We start from the raw sequence: 16582 nt of genomic DNA, 5'->3' as shown, positions 1-16582 counted from the left end.
CCTCAGTATCTTCCAGCACCGGTTAGGGCTCCCGCAGAGCCGAAGTACCAATGCGACAGGAAGTGACGTCGGGGGACCAGTCACGAGCCGCCGGGCTGACGTCTCTCTCCTCTTTCGGTTGCTGGGTCGTCGCTAACAGACTAGGCAGAGAAACTGAGACGAGTCGCGGCGGCTGCGGCACCGGCGGAAGAAGAGCGGGAGCCGGACCCGAGACACCTGGAGAAGAAAGCGAGAGAGAGAGACACACACACAGCGAAAACGAGGAGTCTCCTTTCCCACTCCTTCAGAGTTAGGGGCCGGGGCGGCAGGAAGAGAAAGAGCCCCAGAGCATGAGCGTGGAGGAGCGGGCCGAGCGCTTAGGCTTCAGCCCGCAGAAGGAGATCGCCTACAACCGGCTCCTGCCCTACGCCGAGCGGCTCGACCGCGAGTCCAATGAACTGCTGGCCGAGATCAAAAGCAACCTGGGCCGCGCCGTGCAGCTGCGCGAGCTCTGGCCCGGGGTGCTCTTCTGGACCAGGAAGCTCTCCACGTAAGTGGCGCTCGCGGCCCTCCAGCGCTGCTGCTGCCCCGGGGCGCCGGTCGGCGTGTTGCCGGCTTTCCGGAGGAGACTCTGATCTGTGCCCCGGATGTACAGCTAAGCAACTTTCTTAGGTGCCTCTCCTGTTAGTTTCCCTCTCCGATCAGCTCTGCTTTTGTTGTTTCTCGCAAGTGATTTGGGTTGGCTTTTGAAGATGGTGAATTCTGTTCTCTGCAGTCTTTTTAAATAAATTGATCGGCTCCGCGTGATTGTTTCTTTATGGTACAGTTTTTATAAAGCGAAACCTGTATTCAGGGATAAATTGTAGCCAGGTTGTGTATTTTCTTTAAGTGAGACTGCGTGTGGAAGAAGCGTGTAAAATTGTAGCTAATCGTAAGGAAATATTACATGAGGATGATTCATTTTGTTTCTTTATATATGTAATAGAAATAGAACAAAATAAAACATTGGAAAGAACATAAGATGATACCTTTTGTTTATTGGACATGACTTAATACATTTTTTTGATTAGTTTTCGAATGTAGCCCTTCATCAGATCGGAAATAAGCAAATGTTGATAGATGACTATATATAAGTGAAACATCAGAACATTTCAGTGACAGTCTAACAGGATGAGGGTGGGTTAGGTGAGAGACAGGGAGAGCTGGGTGGATGAGGGATAGGGAGATATGCATGGAGATAAGAAAGTGACAAAAGCAGTACAATTTTATGGTTTATAATGGGCTAGAAAACCCAGATCTTTGTTAAGTCCTATCTGGTGGGTGACAAAATCTATCTTCTATATATATAAAACTCACCCTCAACGTTCTATTGTCTGATGTCACTGAAGCCAAGGTTCGTAAGTTCGAAGCTCTGAAGCCACAAAAAACACAGTCTCGGGGCCACGCCTTCGCGTCAAAAGTTATGACGTTGAGGGCAGAGCAATTCATTCACATCGACAGCGGCCAGGGCGGCGCAATGGCGTCACTGACGATGAAGGTGCGTTGGGTGGGGGGGGGGCCAGAGTCACACATCGACGGTGACCACGGTGTCACTAACAATGAAGGTGAGTTGGGTGGGGGGGCCAGAGGAAAGTCTTGCTAGTGCCCGTTTCATTGGCTCCAGAAACGGGCCTTTTTTTACTAGTATTTAATAATTCTGACCGCAAAGGTCTTACGTTCCTGTATTGTTTTAAAGTTCCCTTTCTGTATTCCTACCATAAAATCACTGGTACAGTGTTCTTTATATAGGAACTAATTTGTAAAAAAAAAGTGTATTTTAGAAGAATTTCTTTAAGATTTATTTTTTATTTTTTTATTTTATTGCATTTGTATCCCACATTTTCCCACCTATTTGCGGGCTCAGTGTGGTTTACAATACATTGTGAATGATGGAAATACAATGTGTTACAGTACGATTATAGGTTACATTGTGAGGAGTTATGGGAAGACAAAGTCAAGTCAAAACATCGTTACGGGCGTAGAAACAATGGAGTGTTACAATGGGGAAAAGATAAGACGATAGAACAATGGCAAGAGAACATTAGGGTATATCAATTTTATATGTGGGTGGAGTTTTAAGTGGTGAAAATACGGGTTAAGAGAATTCAGAAGAGAGTGCATTGATGCATTTTTTTTGGTGTGTATGGACTTCATTAAAAAATAAAGTATGGTTTTATTAAAATATATTGTTAGCTTCAAAGTATTAGATCAATAAATCATCACATTCTCAGCTTTGTATTTGCAGTGTGGCCCATCACAGAGTATGATAATTTGAAGCACTAGGAAGTTTTGATTATTTTTTTATTAAGTTGAATAAAAGCAAGTAGAAGTTTGTGGTTTGAAGAACAAAACATTTGTGTAAATATAGGTTACATTAAAATAATGGGTGAATTCACTGTAGTAACATTTTTGTGTGCTGCAGTTCAGAGTAATTCTATTTTTGTATAAGCACTCTGCTTCTCTTGGACAATACAGTGGAGAATGGCACAGGGAGGGGGACCTGCAGTAACTTCAGGGGTGAGGACAGGGACAGATCGGGATGGGGACAGAGCCCATGGGGACAGGGACAAATTTTGTCCCCCATGTCATTCTGTACTTGGAAGCCTGTTAATGAACTTCACCATTATTTATGTTTGAGTGATGCAGATGACAATATTTTGATGTTTTTGGAAAAATAAGCAAATATGCTGGCCACAACTGGCAGAAAATTTGCTTGGGGGATCCTGTAAATTTCTGCTACCAGCACGTCTTCTGAGAAGACATCTTCTATTGCAGGAAGGACTGTGGAAGACAGGAGAGCTAGACTGAATCCTGAGATTGTAGATGACTTATTCATCCACAGATTAAAAAAATCATAACAGTGATTTATAGTGCATATTTTCCCCCCTGCTAGGGGTTGTATTTTGTACCCCTGGACATTTAACAGGTGGATTAGGATTCCTTGGGATAGTAGAATTCAGCTGTTGTTGGGGTTGGAAGGGTAGAGGGTGGTGGTGGGGTTTATTATAGTTGATCATTGTTGTTGTTTTCTATTTGTGATTTATAAACAGTTGCATAGCATATTCCTTTTTATACTTTAATAAAAATATTTAAATATAAAATCATAAGTGTTCAAGGCTTCAGTAGATGAGGACAGAGCCCTCAGGGTTGGTACAGGAACAGAACCTGCCGGGACGGAGACAGGGCCTGCAGGGACAGTTTGGAGATGGATTCAGAGCCCGTGGGGATGGAGACAGAACCCACGAGGATGGGGACAAACTTTGTCCCTGTGTCATTCTCTACAGTACAGTTGACAGATAAGAGTAATAACTCTGACAGCTGTGTGTTTATTTGCCACCCAGGTTTCTTAATGTGGTGGATTAGTGGACATATATAAACCAAGAATGTTTCTTTTGAACTAGCCATGTTTGAGGCAGAGGTCGCTATATATATCTATATAATATATTATAAAGTTTTGAGTTTGAGAAATGTATTTTTGGAAAGATTGCATAAGCAGTGTGTTACTTGAGAGAGATTCTTTAGGATAGAATTACATCTTGAAGCACTTGCTAACAAAGATTGTGAAGTCTGGAGGCTGCGTTTGTGATATTTAGAACTTGTTTTGACACAGTGTGACAGTGTCTTCCCATGCCACTGTTTAGTCATGCTGTATATAGTGGAGTAGGTTGTTTTTAGAATTGCTCCAATGGCTATTTACTAACAAAGACAGGCAGGGAGAACTAGAAGAGTATATAAAGCAAATGGACTTATCTGAAGCTAATGCGTATTGCTGTAAAACAATGTTGGAAGAATTATATTTAGTCCAAAGACATCAGAGGCCAGGTATCACAGTTTCTGGCTTCTGTTCCTCGGTGTGATAACTTGTATTACAAAACAGCTTTTATTAGTGATAGAATCCTTAATTATATTTATCTCAAATTATTGTTAATCCTTTGACTAATAGGGCAGAATTGATTGACCACAGGGGAAAAAGTAATGGTTTGAATAAAATGAATTTGTAAAAATGGGAGTACAAAGTGTTTTGTTTTTGGATCTTGAATGCTGACTTGATGTTAATTTAGCAATGTTAGCAGGCCCATTTTAGTCTATAGACTGAGCCTAGAGAGGAGGGATGGTTTCTAGTCAGTCAGATTAGCAGATCTAATGAGTGGTAGCTTGATCTGGAGAGGAATGGTCTTGTGTTGCTGGGTATCCTCTTCATCTCCTTTTCACAACATGACATCAACATCAATAAACTTCCACCATAATAACATATTATCTTTGTATGGTGAGGAATATATAGCCACCATTCCTCAAAGTCTGCCATAAACAAATTAGCCATTGAAGGAACAGGCATTGCACCCAAGGTTTGTAAAGCTAGTTTCATAAAAAAAAATCTGTAGGGACTTTCATTGGTCTTGATCTTCCATCCAGTGCTCACTGTTTAGTCTCCAGAGCCTGATCTTGAGATATTGAAGTGGAGGAGTGGCCTAGTGGTTAGGGTGGTGGACTTTGGTCCTGGGGAACTGAGGAAGTGAGTTCGATTCCCGGCACAGGCAGCTCCTTGTGACTCTGGGCAAGTCACTTAACCCTCCATTGCTCCATGTAAGCCGCATTGAGCCTGCCATGAGTGGGAAAGTGCGGGGTATAAATGTAACAAAAATAAATACAGAGATGTTATATCCTAAGGAGCTTAGCCGAGATTGGGTGGCAGAGCCGGTGGCGGGAGGCGGGGATGGTGCTGGGCAAACTTACACGGTCTGTGCCAGAGCCGGTGGTTGGGAGGCGGGGATAGTGCTGGGCAGACTTTTACGGTCTGTGCCAGAACCGGTGGTGGGAGGCGGGGCTGGTGGTTGGGAGGCGGGGATAGTGCTGGGTAGACTTATATGGTCTGTGCCCTGAAAAGGACAGGTACAAATCAAGATAAACTCATATCTGCTACTTTTTTTGTATATCTTATCTTGTTGGGCAGACTGGATGGACCGTGCAGGTCTTTTTCTTCCGTCATCTACTATGTTACTATGATCTTGAGGTATTGAAGTGTACAGAGATGTTATATCTAATGTCACCATCAGAACCTTTCCAAAGCTTTGGGCGAAACAGGGCCCATTGGGAGTAACAGATAAGTGTGCCTGTTTGGAGTACATATGTTTTAATTATATGTACAGAAAAATTAAGAGAAATTTATTAAAATATGGACTGAGATGTTTCATAGAAGATAAAATTAAATGGACATATTGAAATATTTGGAGTTTTGTTTGGTGGCAATGATTGTGTCTGGGATGTGCTTATGTTTATGCTGAACACATTGAAGCAACTCAGACAGTGTATGAGGCCTTGTTCTTCCATTTATAATTTTTTTTGCCTATTTAGGTTGGGGGGGGGGGGCAGGGCGGTTGTGTAACACATGGTGTTAATTTAATGCACAAGATTTATTGATATTATAAAGTGAGATCTGAATATATAAAGCAATCCAATTTTGTATTTCATGGCAGGTTTTGTAAAGGATTAGGAGCACTCCAGTGTATGTAGGAACCATTACAGGAATTGTTTCCTCTTTGTGTGGCATTTCATTCAGCTACAGACATTTACAACAAAAAGTGATAGATAAGGAGCAGTATGCTGCAAGTGGTTAAGATGGTATGGCTGGCCACTATGTTTGCTTAATTATATTTCTATGGTAACATAGGCCACCCCCTCTTAATGCCTCTCATTTCCTTTTTGGTCTTTTAGATTTCTGTTTGTAAACTGCTCAGCTGTCATGATTTGTGGTATATTTTTAGCAGTGTAGAGGAGGTGTAATGGTCACATTGATTAGGCCAATTGGTCTTTGTCTGTTATCATTTACTATAGGTTACCCCAGAGATGAAATGGTCAATTTTCACCTTGATATATAATGACTTATGTTTTCATTTATTTTTGGATTCACACACAAGAGCAGTACATCTCTGGATATTACTGTGTATTCTGTCTATGCATATATATCAGGTGTGCATTGACTATGAAAGTTCATATTGTGAGGGATGGGATGGAAGTGTAAACCAGGTACATAGGTCTGATTGTGTACAGTGAGACTAGCTGTGCAGCGGAAGCAGTATCTGGCGCTGGATTTAGCCACTAGCATGAGGAATGCAGCTCTAATCCTAGCAGCACTGTCACTTCATACATTGCCGCAATTCCTCTTCTGCATTAAAATACATCTGATTTATGCTAGGTGGCAATGTATCTTTTCCCAGTTTACCTTAGAGGTTTTAGTACAGCAATTAACTTAGTAGCTACTAAACAGGTATCTACTAAAGCTAAGGAACAGGAGTTCTTGTAAAAATATGCAGGCAACAAAACAAGAAATATTTACTTCATGAGTGCCAATTTAGGGCTTTTGGAACTTCTTGTTTTTATCTTTTATGAATAAAGACTGTTTGAACTGCTGTGTGGTTTCCTACATTGTTGTGTTTGATTCAATATTCCTGAGCCATATATATGAATATCTGGAAATATTTTAACCAGAAGTTAGTATTGTGCTTCAGAAACAATTTCTGTTGACTTAGTTGATATCTGATTTAGTAACATGGTAGATGAAGATAGCTGTCTCTCCAGTGTTCCCAGTTATTTTAGCCACACTGCTAAAGGTGCATCCCAGCAGCAGAGCACAATCTGTCCTGCAAGATAGCTCTTTCTATCAAGGACAGCCTTTCCCTGCTTTGAATGCCACCATCCTAGGTCATACTATGTGCAAAGGCACCCACTTAGTTCCTTCCATCATCAGCCTTTTCCATGCCAAAGTGTAAAGCTTCACAACTGGATCCCCAACACATATTTTACTAGAGATATTCATCTTTTTAATATAGCATGTGATAAAATGAACAGAGCAGAATAAAAAAAAAACAAGCGTCAATGATAATTTTAGTTTATTAGCATTTTATATACCACCGCCTGGCAACTAATGATAGTTTTTGTCTCGGGGCCAAACACATTTAAATTGTCAAAATCAGTTATAAGTCATTTAGAAATTGGATTTGTTTTAGAGGCATTCATTTTCAAAATACTGTTCATAGTACAATGGCTATATTCTACCCTATTAAATGTTTTTCATATTTTGTTATGCCATTGTTTAGACTTGCATGCATTTAAAAGCCAGGAGTTCTTGCTCATAATCACAATATTTCAGACCTTTCAGAGGGAAAATATTTTATTTTGGCACAAAGCATACCCACTCAAAACAAAATTGAGATGCAGCAACTGAATAAGTTTCCACCCCCTCCCCCCTGGTCAGTACTTTTTGGAAGCACCTTTGGTAGCAATTATAAATGTGTGTTTTGGGATATCTCTCCATAAGCTTTATACATCTAGGTTTGTCATTATTGGACTACTCTTCTGTACAAAGCTGTTCAAGTTCCATAGAGTTCATTGGAGGCATTGGTGGATAACAGTCTTCAAGTCACACTGCAGATTTTCAGTTGGATTAAGGTTGGGGCTCTGTGTTTACTTCCTTAGCTACTCAACTCCAGCACTGACTGGATGCTTCAGGTCACTGTCATGCTAACAGGTGAACTTCTGTCCTAGTTTCAGCTTTCTTGATTTTCATTCATTGTCCATTCTGTCCTGACAAATTCTTAATTCCCTACTGATGAGACATCCCCATAACATGATGCTACAACCTCTGCTTCACAGTGAAGATGGTGGTGTTTGCATCAAATGTATTTCTTTGTGTTCAGGCCAAAAAGTTCTGTTTAATTTTTCTTCAGCCCCATGGCCATATTCTCTCCTGAAGTCCTTCTTTGTATGCTCCAAACAGGATTCAAGCTGGGGTTTCTTTTTCTTCCCACCTTTCCAGGTTTGTGGAGGGGTTGGGATATTGTTCGTGATATGCATAACAGCTATTCATTCTTGGCCATGAAAATCTGATGCTAATTCAAAGGTGCTATTGGCCTTTTTATTTCCTCCCTGTTCAGTCATCTACTTGCATGTTCAGTTTGAAGGAAAACCCTGAGTTTCCACTTCTTGTCCATACTCCAAGGGATATTCAGGGACTTTGCAATTGTTGTATAACCATCTTGCAATCATCACCTGTTTACAACTTTGTCCCAGAGTTATTTTGCTAGCTTCTTGATGCTTATGGTTGTCTGGTTGCTTTGAAATGCACTACCCAGCAGAGGGAACCATCTTGAGCTACTGAATTTATACTATTGTCATATGTAACACATGTGAGGCCATCACTTTATGTGTACTTTTGAAGGTGACTGACTGGAACATAGGTTAAAGTATTCAGCATTGCTACAGAAGCAAGCAGGGAAAGCATGCAGAACGTGTCTTATGTAATGCTTTCCAACCCCATATATATGTGGATGAATGTATTGCCTATGGGTTGTTGAATATGGCAGTGTGTGTGTATATGCTGTGGTTGTGCATTTGTGTTAGTGCTGCCCTGTGTATTGCAGTGTTAGAATATATGTTATAATTAGTTGGATTGTGGGGTGGTGGGCCAGTTGTAGGGAAATGCTTTTTTGGGCATGGGGCAGTTTGTGGAGCTGTTGTAGGGGTAGTGTTTGTAGTTGTTGCATTTTTTTGGGGTGCTGGGAATCGTAGAGCATAGGGAGAGGCAGTGATGGTTTCTTATGTTTCACTGTATATACAGGGATGTGATTTTTTTCCCCCTCTCCTCCTGATTTCCCTTATTTAATATATGCGTCACTGAATAGTTTCTGATCTTTAAATAAAATGTAGTATTAAAGGGAACCTGAATAAACTCGTAACAGTTTTTTAAAAATAAATTTTATTATTAAGCAAAGCACATTAACCTTTAACAAACAGAATAGTTTTGTGTTAAATTTTCAAGCATCCCAGGACAATAACACTTGAACAGAAAGTCTCACTACCAGATGCAAACCCAATTACAGAGTCAGATGTACTTCATTTATAAAATACGACCGCCCAGTCATCTTAAATATGACTGCCCAGTCATCTGCCACCTTCTAAAAAGATATGATTTTGCAGCAGAAGACCTAACTTTGAGAATTTACTTCACCATACGGGAAACATTACCTATATATTGCAGCTGACATCCAAGAATTTGAAATCCGTCTCTATCTCATCATATAAATTACCTGCCCTTGTATTCAGCCCTCTTCACCCCTGCTCCACTTCCTTAGTGCTCTCAGATAGGGGAGTGGTCAGCCTAATACCAGAGAGTCTCAGGTCTGTCGCTGATCCCCAAAAGTAACCAAGTTAATTTATCATACTTCGACATTACCTACCAAACAGAATGTCCTGTCTCCTTTAACCAAGCTGTTCCTATCATTAACCTTGCAGCCAATAATAGCTTTTCAATGAGCTGTTTCTGTCCTTCCTTTAAACCCAATCGACCTTCACCTCCAACATATTACATTTCTGATCCAGCTATTAAATGTTTGGGACCATTACCCTAATAGCCCTTCCAGCCTCCCACAAAAACTTTGAACTACTTTGCAGTACCACCACTTATGGTTAAATGAGCTAACCTTGTTACAGTTTATTCAGCACAACCTATTGTCCCTATATTCCATCTGAAATAACAGTTTGGGTGTTGTATATAGTCTGTTCACAGTTTTGAATTGAAGTTATTTATGTTTTGTGGCCCAGGAGCAGGTATGGATTTATCAATAAACCGACACACACTCTTGTTGGTTCGTTAGTGAGACTCAATTTGCATCCCATTGATTTTTATGGTCCTTCTCACCCCTTTCCTCCATCAATAAGTGCTTTATAGCTATTACATAATTTCTCCTCTACAGCAACCCAAGATGACCTTCAGACAGATTAAAGTGCCACAAGTGAAAAATGCGCAAGGAAAGGAATAGACCTTCTCTCCCTGTCCTCAGTCATACTCTTGTCATCGCCTGTCCCTCTTCTATAAATTTGCTAAAACTGAGTGAGACCTCATCAGCCCAAGTCATCTTGTATACCTTTCTGTGTTCCTTAGGAAAGGTTCAAAATCTCTCAGTTGTGCTGTGGTACTAAGCTTAAGGGTCCTAGAAGTGGGGGGGTTCCACTTCCCCTCCCACCCAGTCTACTACTTCAAATTGTTAAGAAGGTCTTAAGAAAGATCTCTCAGTTTACACTCGGGGAACTGTCTGTGGGTGCTTTTAATGATGTTTGACTGCTTTCAAAATTGCAGCCTTTTAATATCTCTTCAGCATTGGAAGATTCAACCCAGACATCCTTCTCCCGGCTAGCCGTACTTGACTAATTCTCGCTTACTCCCCACAATAAACTTTTTCAATATCTTTTGCCAGTGCCTCAGGGTCTGTGCCTAGATATAGATAGGTAACCGAGTAAACATAAATGTGAAATGGGGAAGGACTATCATCTTATAGACCAGTGATGGCGAACCTTTCAGAGACCGAGTGCCCAAACAGCAACCCAAAATCGAATTATTTATCGCAAAGTGCCGGTACTCATTATGGGCGGGGTCACCACATATGACTCCACCCCTATGATAGCCACACCCCTTACACCAGCCATGGCGCATATAAACAGACATCATTGAAAATATTATACTAGTATAGGAGAAAAAAATAACATGATTTTCTTCCATTATAAATCATTTCTGTAAGATGTTACAGCTCCAGTATACCCAGTGCAAAATAAGACAGCAGATGTAAATTCTCAAATTCGACACTAAAATGAAAATAAAATAATTTTTCCTACCTTTGTTGTCTGGTGATTTTGTTTGTTTTTCTATCCATATTGGTTCTAGTCGCTGATTCTGCTGCTCTCTATCTGTTCTCTTAACTCCGTTTCCAGGGCTTCCTTTCCATTTATTTCTTTACTTTCCTCCTTTCTTCTTCATTTCTTGCCCTCCATCCATGTCCAGCAACCCTCCTGTCCCCTCCAGCCACAAATGTCCAGCAACCCTCCTCTCCCCTCCAGCCACAAATGTCCAGCCACCCTACTCTCCCCCCTGCCCTCCCTCCCAGCACCCACCATCAGGCCTCCCTCCCTCCCAGCACCCACCATCAGGCTTCCTTTCCACCGAGCACCCACCATCAGGCTTCCCTCTCACCCAACACCAGGCTTCCCTCCCACCCAGCACCCATCATAAGGGTTTCCTCCCACCCAGCACCCAACACCAGGCCCCCCTCCCACCCAGCAGCACCCAGCACCAGGCCTGCCTCCCGCCCTCCCTCCCTCCAACCAAACAAGCAACCATCAACCCGCCCGTCCTCCCTCCCTCCCAGCACCAGGAACCCCCCCTTCTCTTAAATTTTAAAAGCGTACCTCCTTGGAGTTCATTCAGGCGGCGTGCAGTGGCAGCGAAGCGCGTGTTCTTCGCTCGGCGTGCCTTCCCTTCTGTCCCTCAAGCTCTGGTCCCGCCCATAGGTGGGACCAGAGCTTGAGATACAGAAAGAAAGGTGCGCCGAGCGAAGAACACGCGCTTCGCTGCCGACGCATGCCGCCTGAATGAACTCCGAGGAGGTATGCTTTTAAGATTTAAGAGGAGAAGGGGGGTTCCTGGTGCTGGGAGGGAGGGAGGGAGGGCGGGCGGGTTGATGGTTGCTTGTTTGGTTGGAGGGAGGGCAGGCGGACGGCAGGCCTGGTGCTGGGAGGGAGGGAGAGTGGGCGGACCAGCGATGGCGCGCGTGCCAAGGGAGAGGGCTCTGCGTACCCTCTCTGGCACATGTGCCATAGGTTCGCCATCACTGTTATAGACTGCTATCTTGCCCCACCAGTTTAGCAGGAAGGAGTCCCATCTTCATAGATCTTGACCTGTTTTCTCCAACAATGGAGGGTAATTCAGTGTGTATAGCTCTGTAATATCTGCAGAGATTCTCACACCCAAGTATCTTAAACCTTTTTCTATCCAAGGAAGCAGGAAATCTCCTACCCAGATTTTCTTCACAATTCCCACCCCCAAAACTTCTGTTTTTCTTATGTTCAATTTATATCTCGAGAATTGGGAATACTCCTTTGGCTCTAATAACAAGTGTGGCAGTGATCTCTCCAGGTCTTTTTTTTTATACAGCATTATTTTGTGTGCCACCTCCATGTTCACAGGCATAATGTTACCAATCATTTGCCTGGACAAATGCTGCAAGCAGCTCTATAGCCAGTGTGAACAACAAAGGTGAATGTAGGCACCCTTGCTGTCGGTTTCTGGAGAGGGAACTCCTCTGATCTGGACCTCGGATTTAAGTATAACACCTTTTAAAACCATGCAGAAAAGGTCCACCCATACCCACTCTATGACCTTATATAGAAACTCCTACTCCACTCGTCAAAGGTCTTTCTGCTATCCAGAGCCACACACAAGATGGGGCTTTAATGATCTGCTGAAGTTTGTCTGTTATTAGGCATCCTTTGACAAATCCAGTCTGATCTGGGTGTATGACTCTGGGGAGGACCTTTTCCATCCTGCCCACCAATAACTTACCTATAATTTTCATATTGCAGTTTAATAGGACAGTTGGTCTGTAGCTACTACAAAGATGGCTGGCTTCCTCTTCTTGTCCAGTACCACTACATTGGCCTTATAAATAGAATCCGGAAACCCTTTTCCCAGAATTGCTGCATTTAGGATCCACAATAATATCCTGCTCACACTTTGCTCCATTGCCTCATACTATTCCACTGGGGAACCATCTTTCCCCACAGTCTTCCTTTTGGCCAGTTTTTTTTTTTAATTACCTCTTCTACTTCTTGGGGTAGAATTGGATCACAAGCCTCTTCATATCGCCTATACCCAGAGCTGCGATCTGACCAGATGTCTTTATCCCCTCAGGCTCCCTTTCCTCCACTCTCCACCTTGAATTGGTCATGTAGAACTTCTTAAATTCCTCTAGCTTCAGATTACTTTTCATATGTTTCCTCTTCTTCTTCGATTTTCCTTACTATCTTAACCTGCTTATGCTGTTTAAATTGCCATGCCAGCAAGTGCCCTTCTGCTTCATTAACCTGCATCATAAACTTCACGTTCTCTATTTCTATCAACTCTATTATGCTTAATCTTTTGCATCTTCTGGAGGATTTATTTTCTTTCTGTTTGTGTTCTTGTTGGCTGATCTTAAGGGCAGTGTATAATTTTTGTAACAATTCCTCCCTCTTTGTTTAATCTTGAGCTGAGATTTTGATACGAACACCTTTTATATATTCCTATCCCACATCCTGTAGAGCATGAACAGGGGTGGATTCTGCATCATTGAGCTCAAAGATCTCATGCCTTCCTGGCTGTCTTTAATGTCTTTATTATGGGGTGACATTAAGCTGACAAGGCTTAGAAGCTCCCCCTTCCCTTCTCTCCATGTTCAGCTCCAGAGTCACCAAGGCATTGTTTGACACACAAATGAGGTGTATTGCTTCCTTTGTTACCTGCACCTCTATAGAAGCTCCCACCAATAAATAGTCAATTTGGGAGTAAGTCTTATGAAGCGGAGAGAAACATATATTCAGAACTGTGTTATAATACCTGCTTGTTATACTACTATCATGTTTTATCATTATCATGTTACCCAAGATCCTTCTGTATCACTAAATGTCTATTTTCTAATATATGTCCACCATTCATGATGTATTCTAAGCCACATTGAGCCTGCAAAGAGGTGGGAAAATGTGGGATACAAATGCAATAAATAAATAAAATAATAAATAAAATCCCTGGGTTTTTTCCCCCTTATCAAACATCTACCAAATCAAACACTGCCATACTCTTCCACAGTTCCTTGCTTTCTCTTTACTACCCCTTCCCCATAGCTCCAGATAGGTCTGCCACTCCCAAAATATAATTCATATCTCCTTTTTTTTAATTTTCCTTTCAGACCATTGGGGGTATACATGCTCAGGATACTAATTTCATATTGGTCCACTCTATGTTACCTAAGCTGTCCTCCCCTCCCCATCATCCCCCACTCTGTACTTCACAAATTGAAGGTTTTTATGGAGCAAAATAGCCTACTCCTTGCTTTTTCAAGGAGAATGCTAAAAATACCATTTCCACACATCACGTTACTTGTAGTTTTTTTTTTGTGTGTGTGTATGTCCTAACAGTGTCAGTTTAGTTTCCTGCAAATAGGACTGCATCCACTTTGTCTTTTGAAGTACTTCAAGATCATTTTCACTGGGCTATTGAAGCCTCTTATTTTCAGGTTCATCTCCATATGCTATGTATGCTGCCTATATTGTGCACAGTAAAAGAACTTTGTATCCTCTATTGCCTCCCTCTTCCAGCAGATCCCTCTCTCTTTTCCCATTCCAAAATTATGTAAGATCATCTGGGTCTCTCGTGCTCAGTGTATTTGTACCCCAACTATTTTGGACCCTTCCCTCTTTTTTGACATATCTGCATTTATCTCCTAAGTTCACCTATCCCTGTAATTCTATAAAGTCCGCTTCCAGCCTCACCTTCCCCTACACAATATGCCCCCTCTATTCTGCCAATCTCCCCTGACATTCATGTGCATTCTCCCCTTCTTCCAATAACTAGCATACCCCATTCCTTTATATATATACTAGTAAAAAAGGCCCGTTTCTGACACAAATGAAACGGGTGCTAGCAAGGTTTTCCTCGGAGTGTGTATGTTTGCGAGAGAGAGTGTGTGTGTGAGAGATGGAGTGTGTGTGTCATAGAGAGAATGAGAGAGAGACAGAGACAGCTTGTCTGTGTGTGTGTGTGTGTGTGTGTGTGAGAGATGGAGTGTGTGTGTCATAGAGAGAATGAGAGAGAGACAGAGACAGCTTGTCTGTGTGTTTGTGTGTGAGAGACAGAGTGTGTGTGTGAGACTGAGTGTGTGTGACAGAGATGGAGTGTGTCAGAGAGAGTGTATGTGAGAGACAGTGAGTGAGTGTGAGCCCCCACCCTCCCCCTCGCAGGGCTCCCCTCCCCACCCCCACCTCTCTGGTCTCAGGACCCCCTCTCCACCTCCCTCCCCCCTGCCCCGCCTCCAGCCATCCATGTCCAGCGACCCTTCCCTCCGCCCCCCCCCAGCTACCCATGTCCAGTGACTATCCCCCCGGCGCATCTAAAGACTTAGAAAACCTCTTTCGTTGAGTTGGCCACGGTTATATCCAAATGTTGGAAAGCCTCCCATTTACTCTCCAATGTCACTGTCTTAGGTTTTTGTATTAGAGCACGTGGCTCATTTTGAAGACTAAAAAGCTTTAAACCTCCGTTAGATACCGTCACCTCATGTACTCAATCCAGAGCATTTCCGCTACATCTTCGGTCCCCGGAGACCTCTGCTGAGAGTGGTGTACTTCGAGAAGAGGCGGTGGATTGAGAACCGGGGGAGAAAGAGTGACATCCAACCTCAAGGTCTCCTGCCAGTGAGACAACAGGGTTCCTCCCGGTATATTGGATAGGAGTTCTCACAGTGAACCTCTCTATGATCTGTTGCTGTGGAGAGGAGGTCTTGGCTGTTGAGGAGTTGGCCTTGACTGTCCCCTTTCGCTTAGTATGAGGCATCTGTTCAAGGGGAATAATGTTATTAATTTGCAGGAAAACCCTCGAGACCGCTCAGCCGTGGATTTCGCGTGCTGCCATCTTGACACAACCCTGCTTGTGCCGCTTCCAAAATTTTATAAAGCACTATTGATGTACGGCCTCCTATTCCATAATCGTCTCAAAATCCTTCTTGTCTGCACTGGCCGCTAGAGAATGCTGCTAGCCTGTTTTAGCAGCATAAATCTCTTCAGTTAAAGTTGTATTTATTTATGCATTCTTTTATCCCACTATTATCCAAAAAACAAGTTTTGGCTCAAAGTGGCTTACAATTTACATTTTGGTGGAGTTACAGTAGTGTTGTGCAGTGTTGAGAGGGCATGTGCATCTGGGCCTAAATCTTGCTCAAAAATAAATGACTATTAATGTCATTCTTTCGGATTCTTCAGAGATAGTTCCTTCCAAGAAATCAGTTAAATTGATAGTGTCTTTTTTTCTGTTCCTAAAAATTCGTTTCTAATTGTTCCTCCCCTTCCTTCTTATTTAATATGTAGTATATCCTATTAATTGGGGGAATAGCATCTGAAGTATAATGAAGAATTTCCAACAAATATTTCTTAAAAGCATCTAATGGACTTATCCCAAAAGTCTTAGGAAAGTTCAAGAAACAAAGATTTAATCTGCGGTTATAGTTTTCAATCTGCTGAATTTTCTGATGTATGACCACTTTATCTTTTATCGTAGTAGTTGAAAATTCTTGTAATTGTTTAACCTTCTTTTTAAGTGCATTCATTTGAGTATTAAATTTCACTTTTGTCATCGACCATACTCAAGGACTTAATCTTGTAAAAAGCCAAACCTGCTACCTCAGATATATAGAACTCCTTCCTCCCCCACAACCCCCAATTGTTGGCCATTTTGGAACTTCTTATTTTTTTTACCAATTTACCTGCCTACCAAGTTTCATCCCATCCCATTTTCTGTGTTACAGCAACTGTAACTCTTCCTCCCATAGAAATGCATTGGACCATTTGGGGGGGGGGGGGGGGTATAGAGATGGGAGTCTTATTTCTCTGGAATAGGTGGTGCAGTTTAGACCGTTTTGGAACTTTGATCTGTCTTTTACTGGTTTCTCCAATGTGCTAAGTTTCTTCCCATTGCTTAGCATTTTTGGAG

The 16582-nt window shown here is 42.2% G+C and overlaps 1 protein-coding gene across 2 annotated transcripts in view; it reads left to right on the top strand.

Annotated features, from left to right (window-relative positions):
- Positions 1–42: 42 nt before the first annotated feature.
- PSME4 (proteasome activator subunit 4) overlaps positions 43–16582 on the top strand; it is a 363943-nt gene continuing 347403 nt past the window's right edge. For both annotated transcript variants that reach the window (XM_030195844.1, XM_030195843.1), the window contains exon 1: positions 43–529. In XM_030195844.1, coding sequence (XP_030051704.1) covers positions 330–529 — 200 coding nt within the window. In that variant the 5' untranslated portion in view covers positions 43–329. The remainder of the gene's footprint in view (positions 530–16582) is intronic.

Source organism: Microcaecilia unicolor, chromosome 3, assembly GCF_901765095.1.
Source record: "Microcaecilia unicolor chromosome 3, aMicUni1.1, whole genome shotgun sequence".
Lineage (NCBI taxonomy): Eukaryota > Metazoa > Chordata > Amphibia > Gymnophiona > Siphonopidae > Microcaecilia > Microcaecilia unicolor.
Note: the sequence above shows the minus strand (reverse complement) of the source record. Positions and strands in the feature narration are given on the sequence as shown.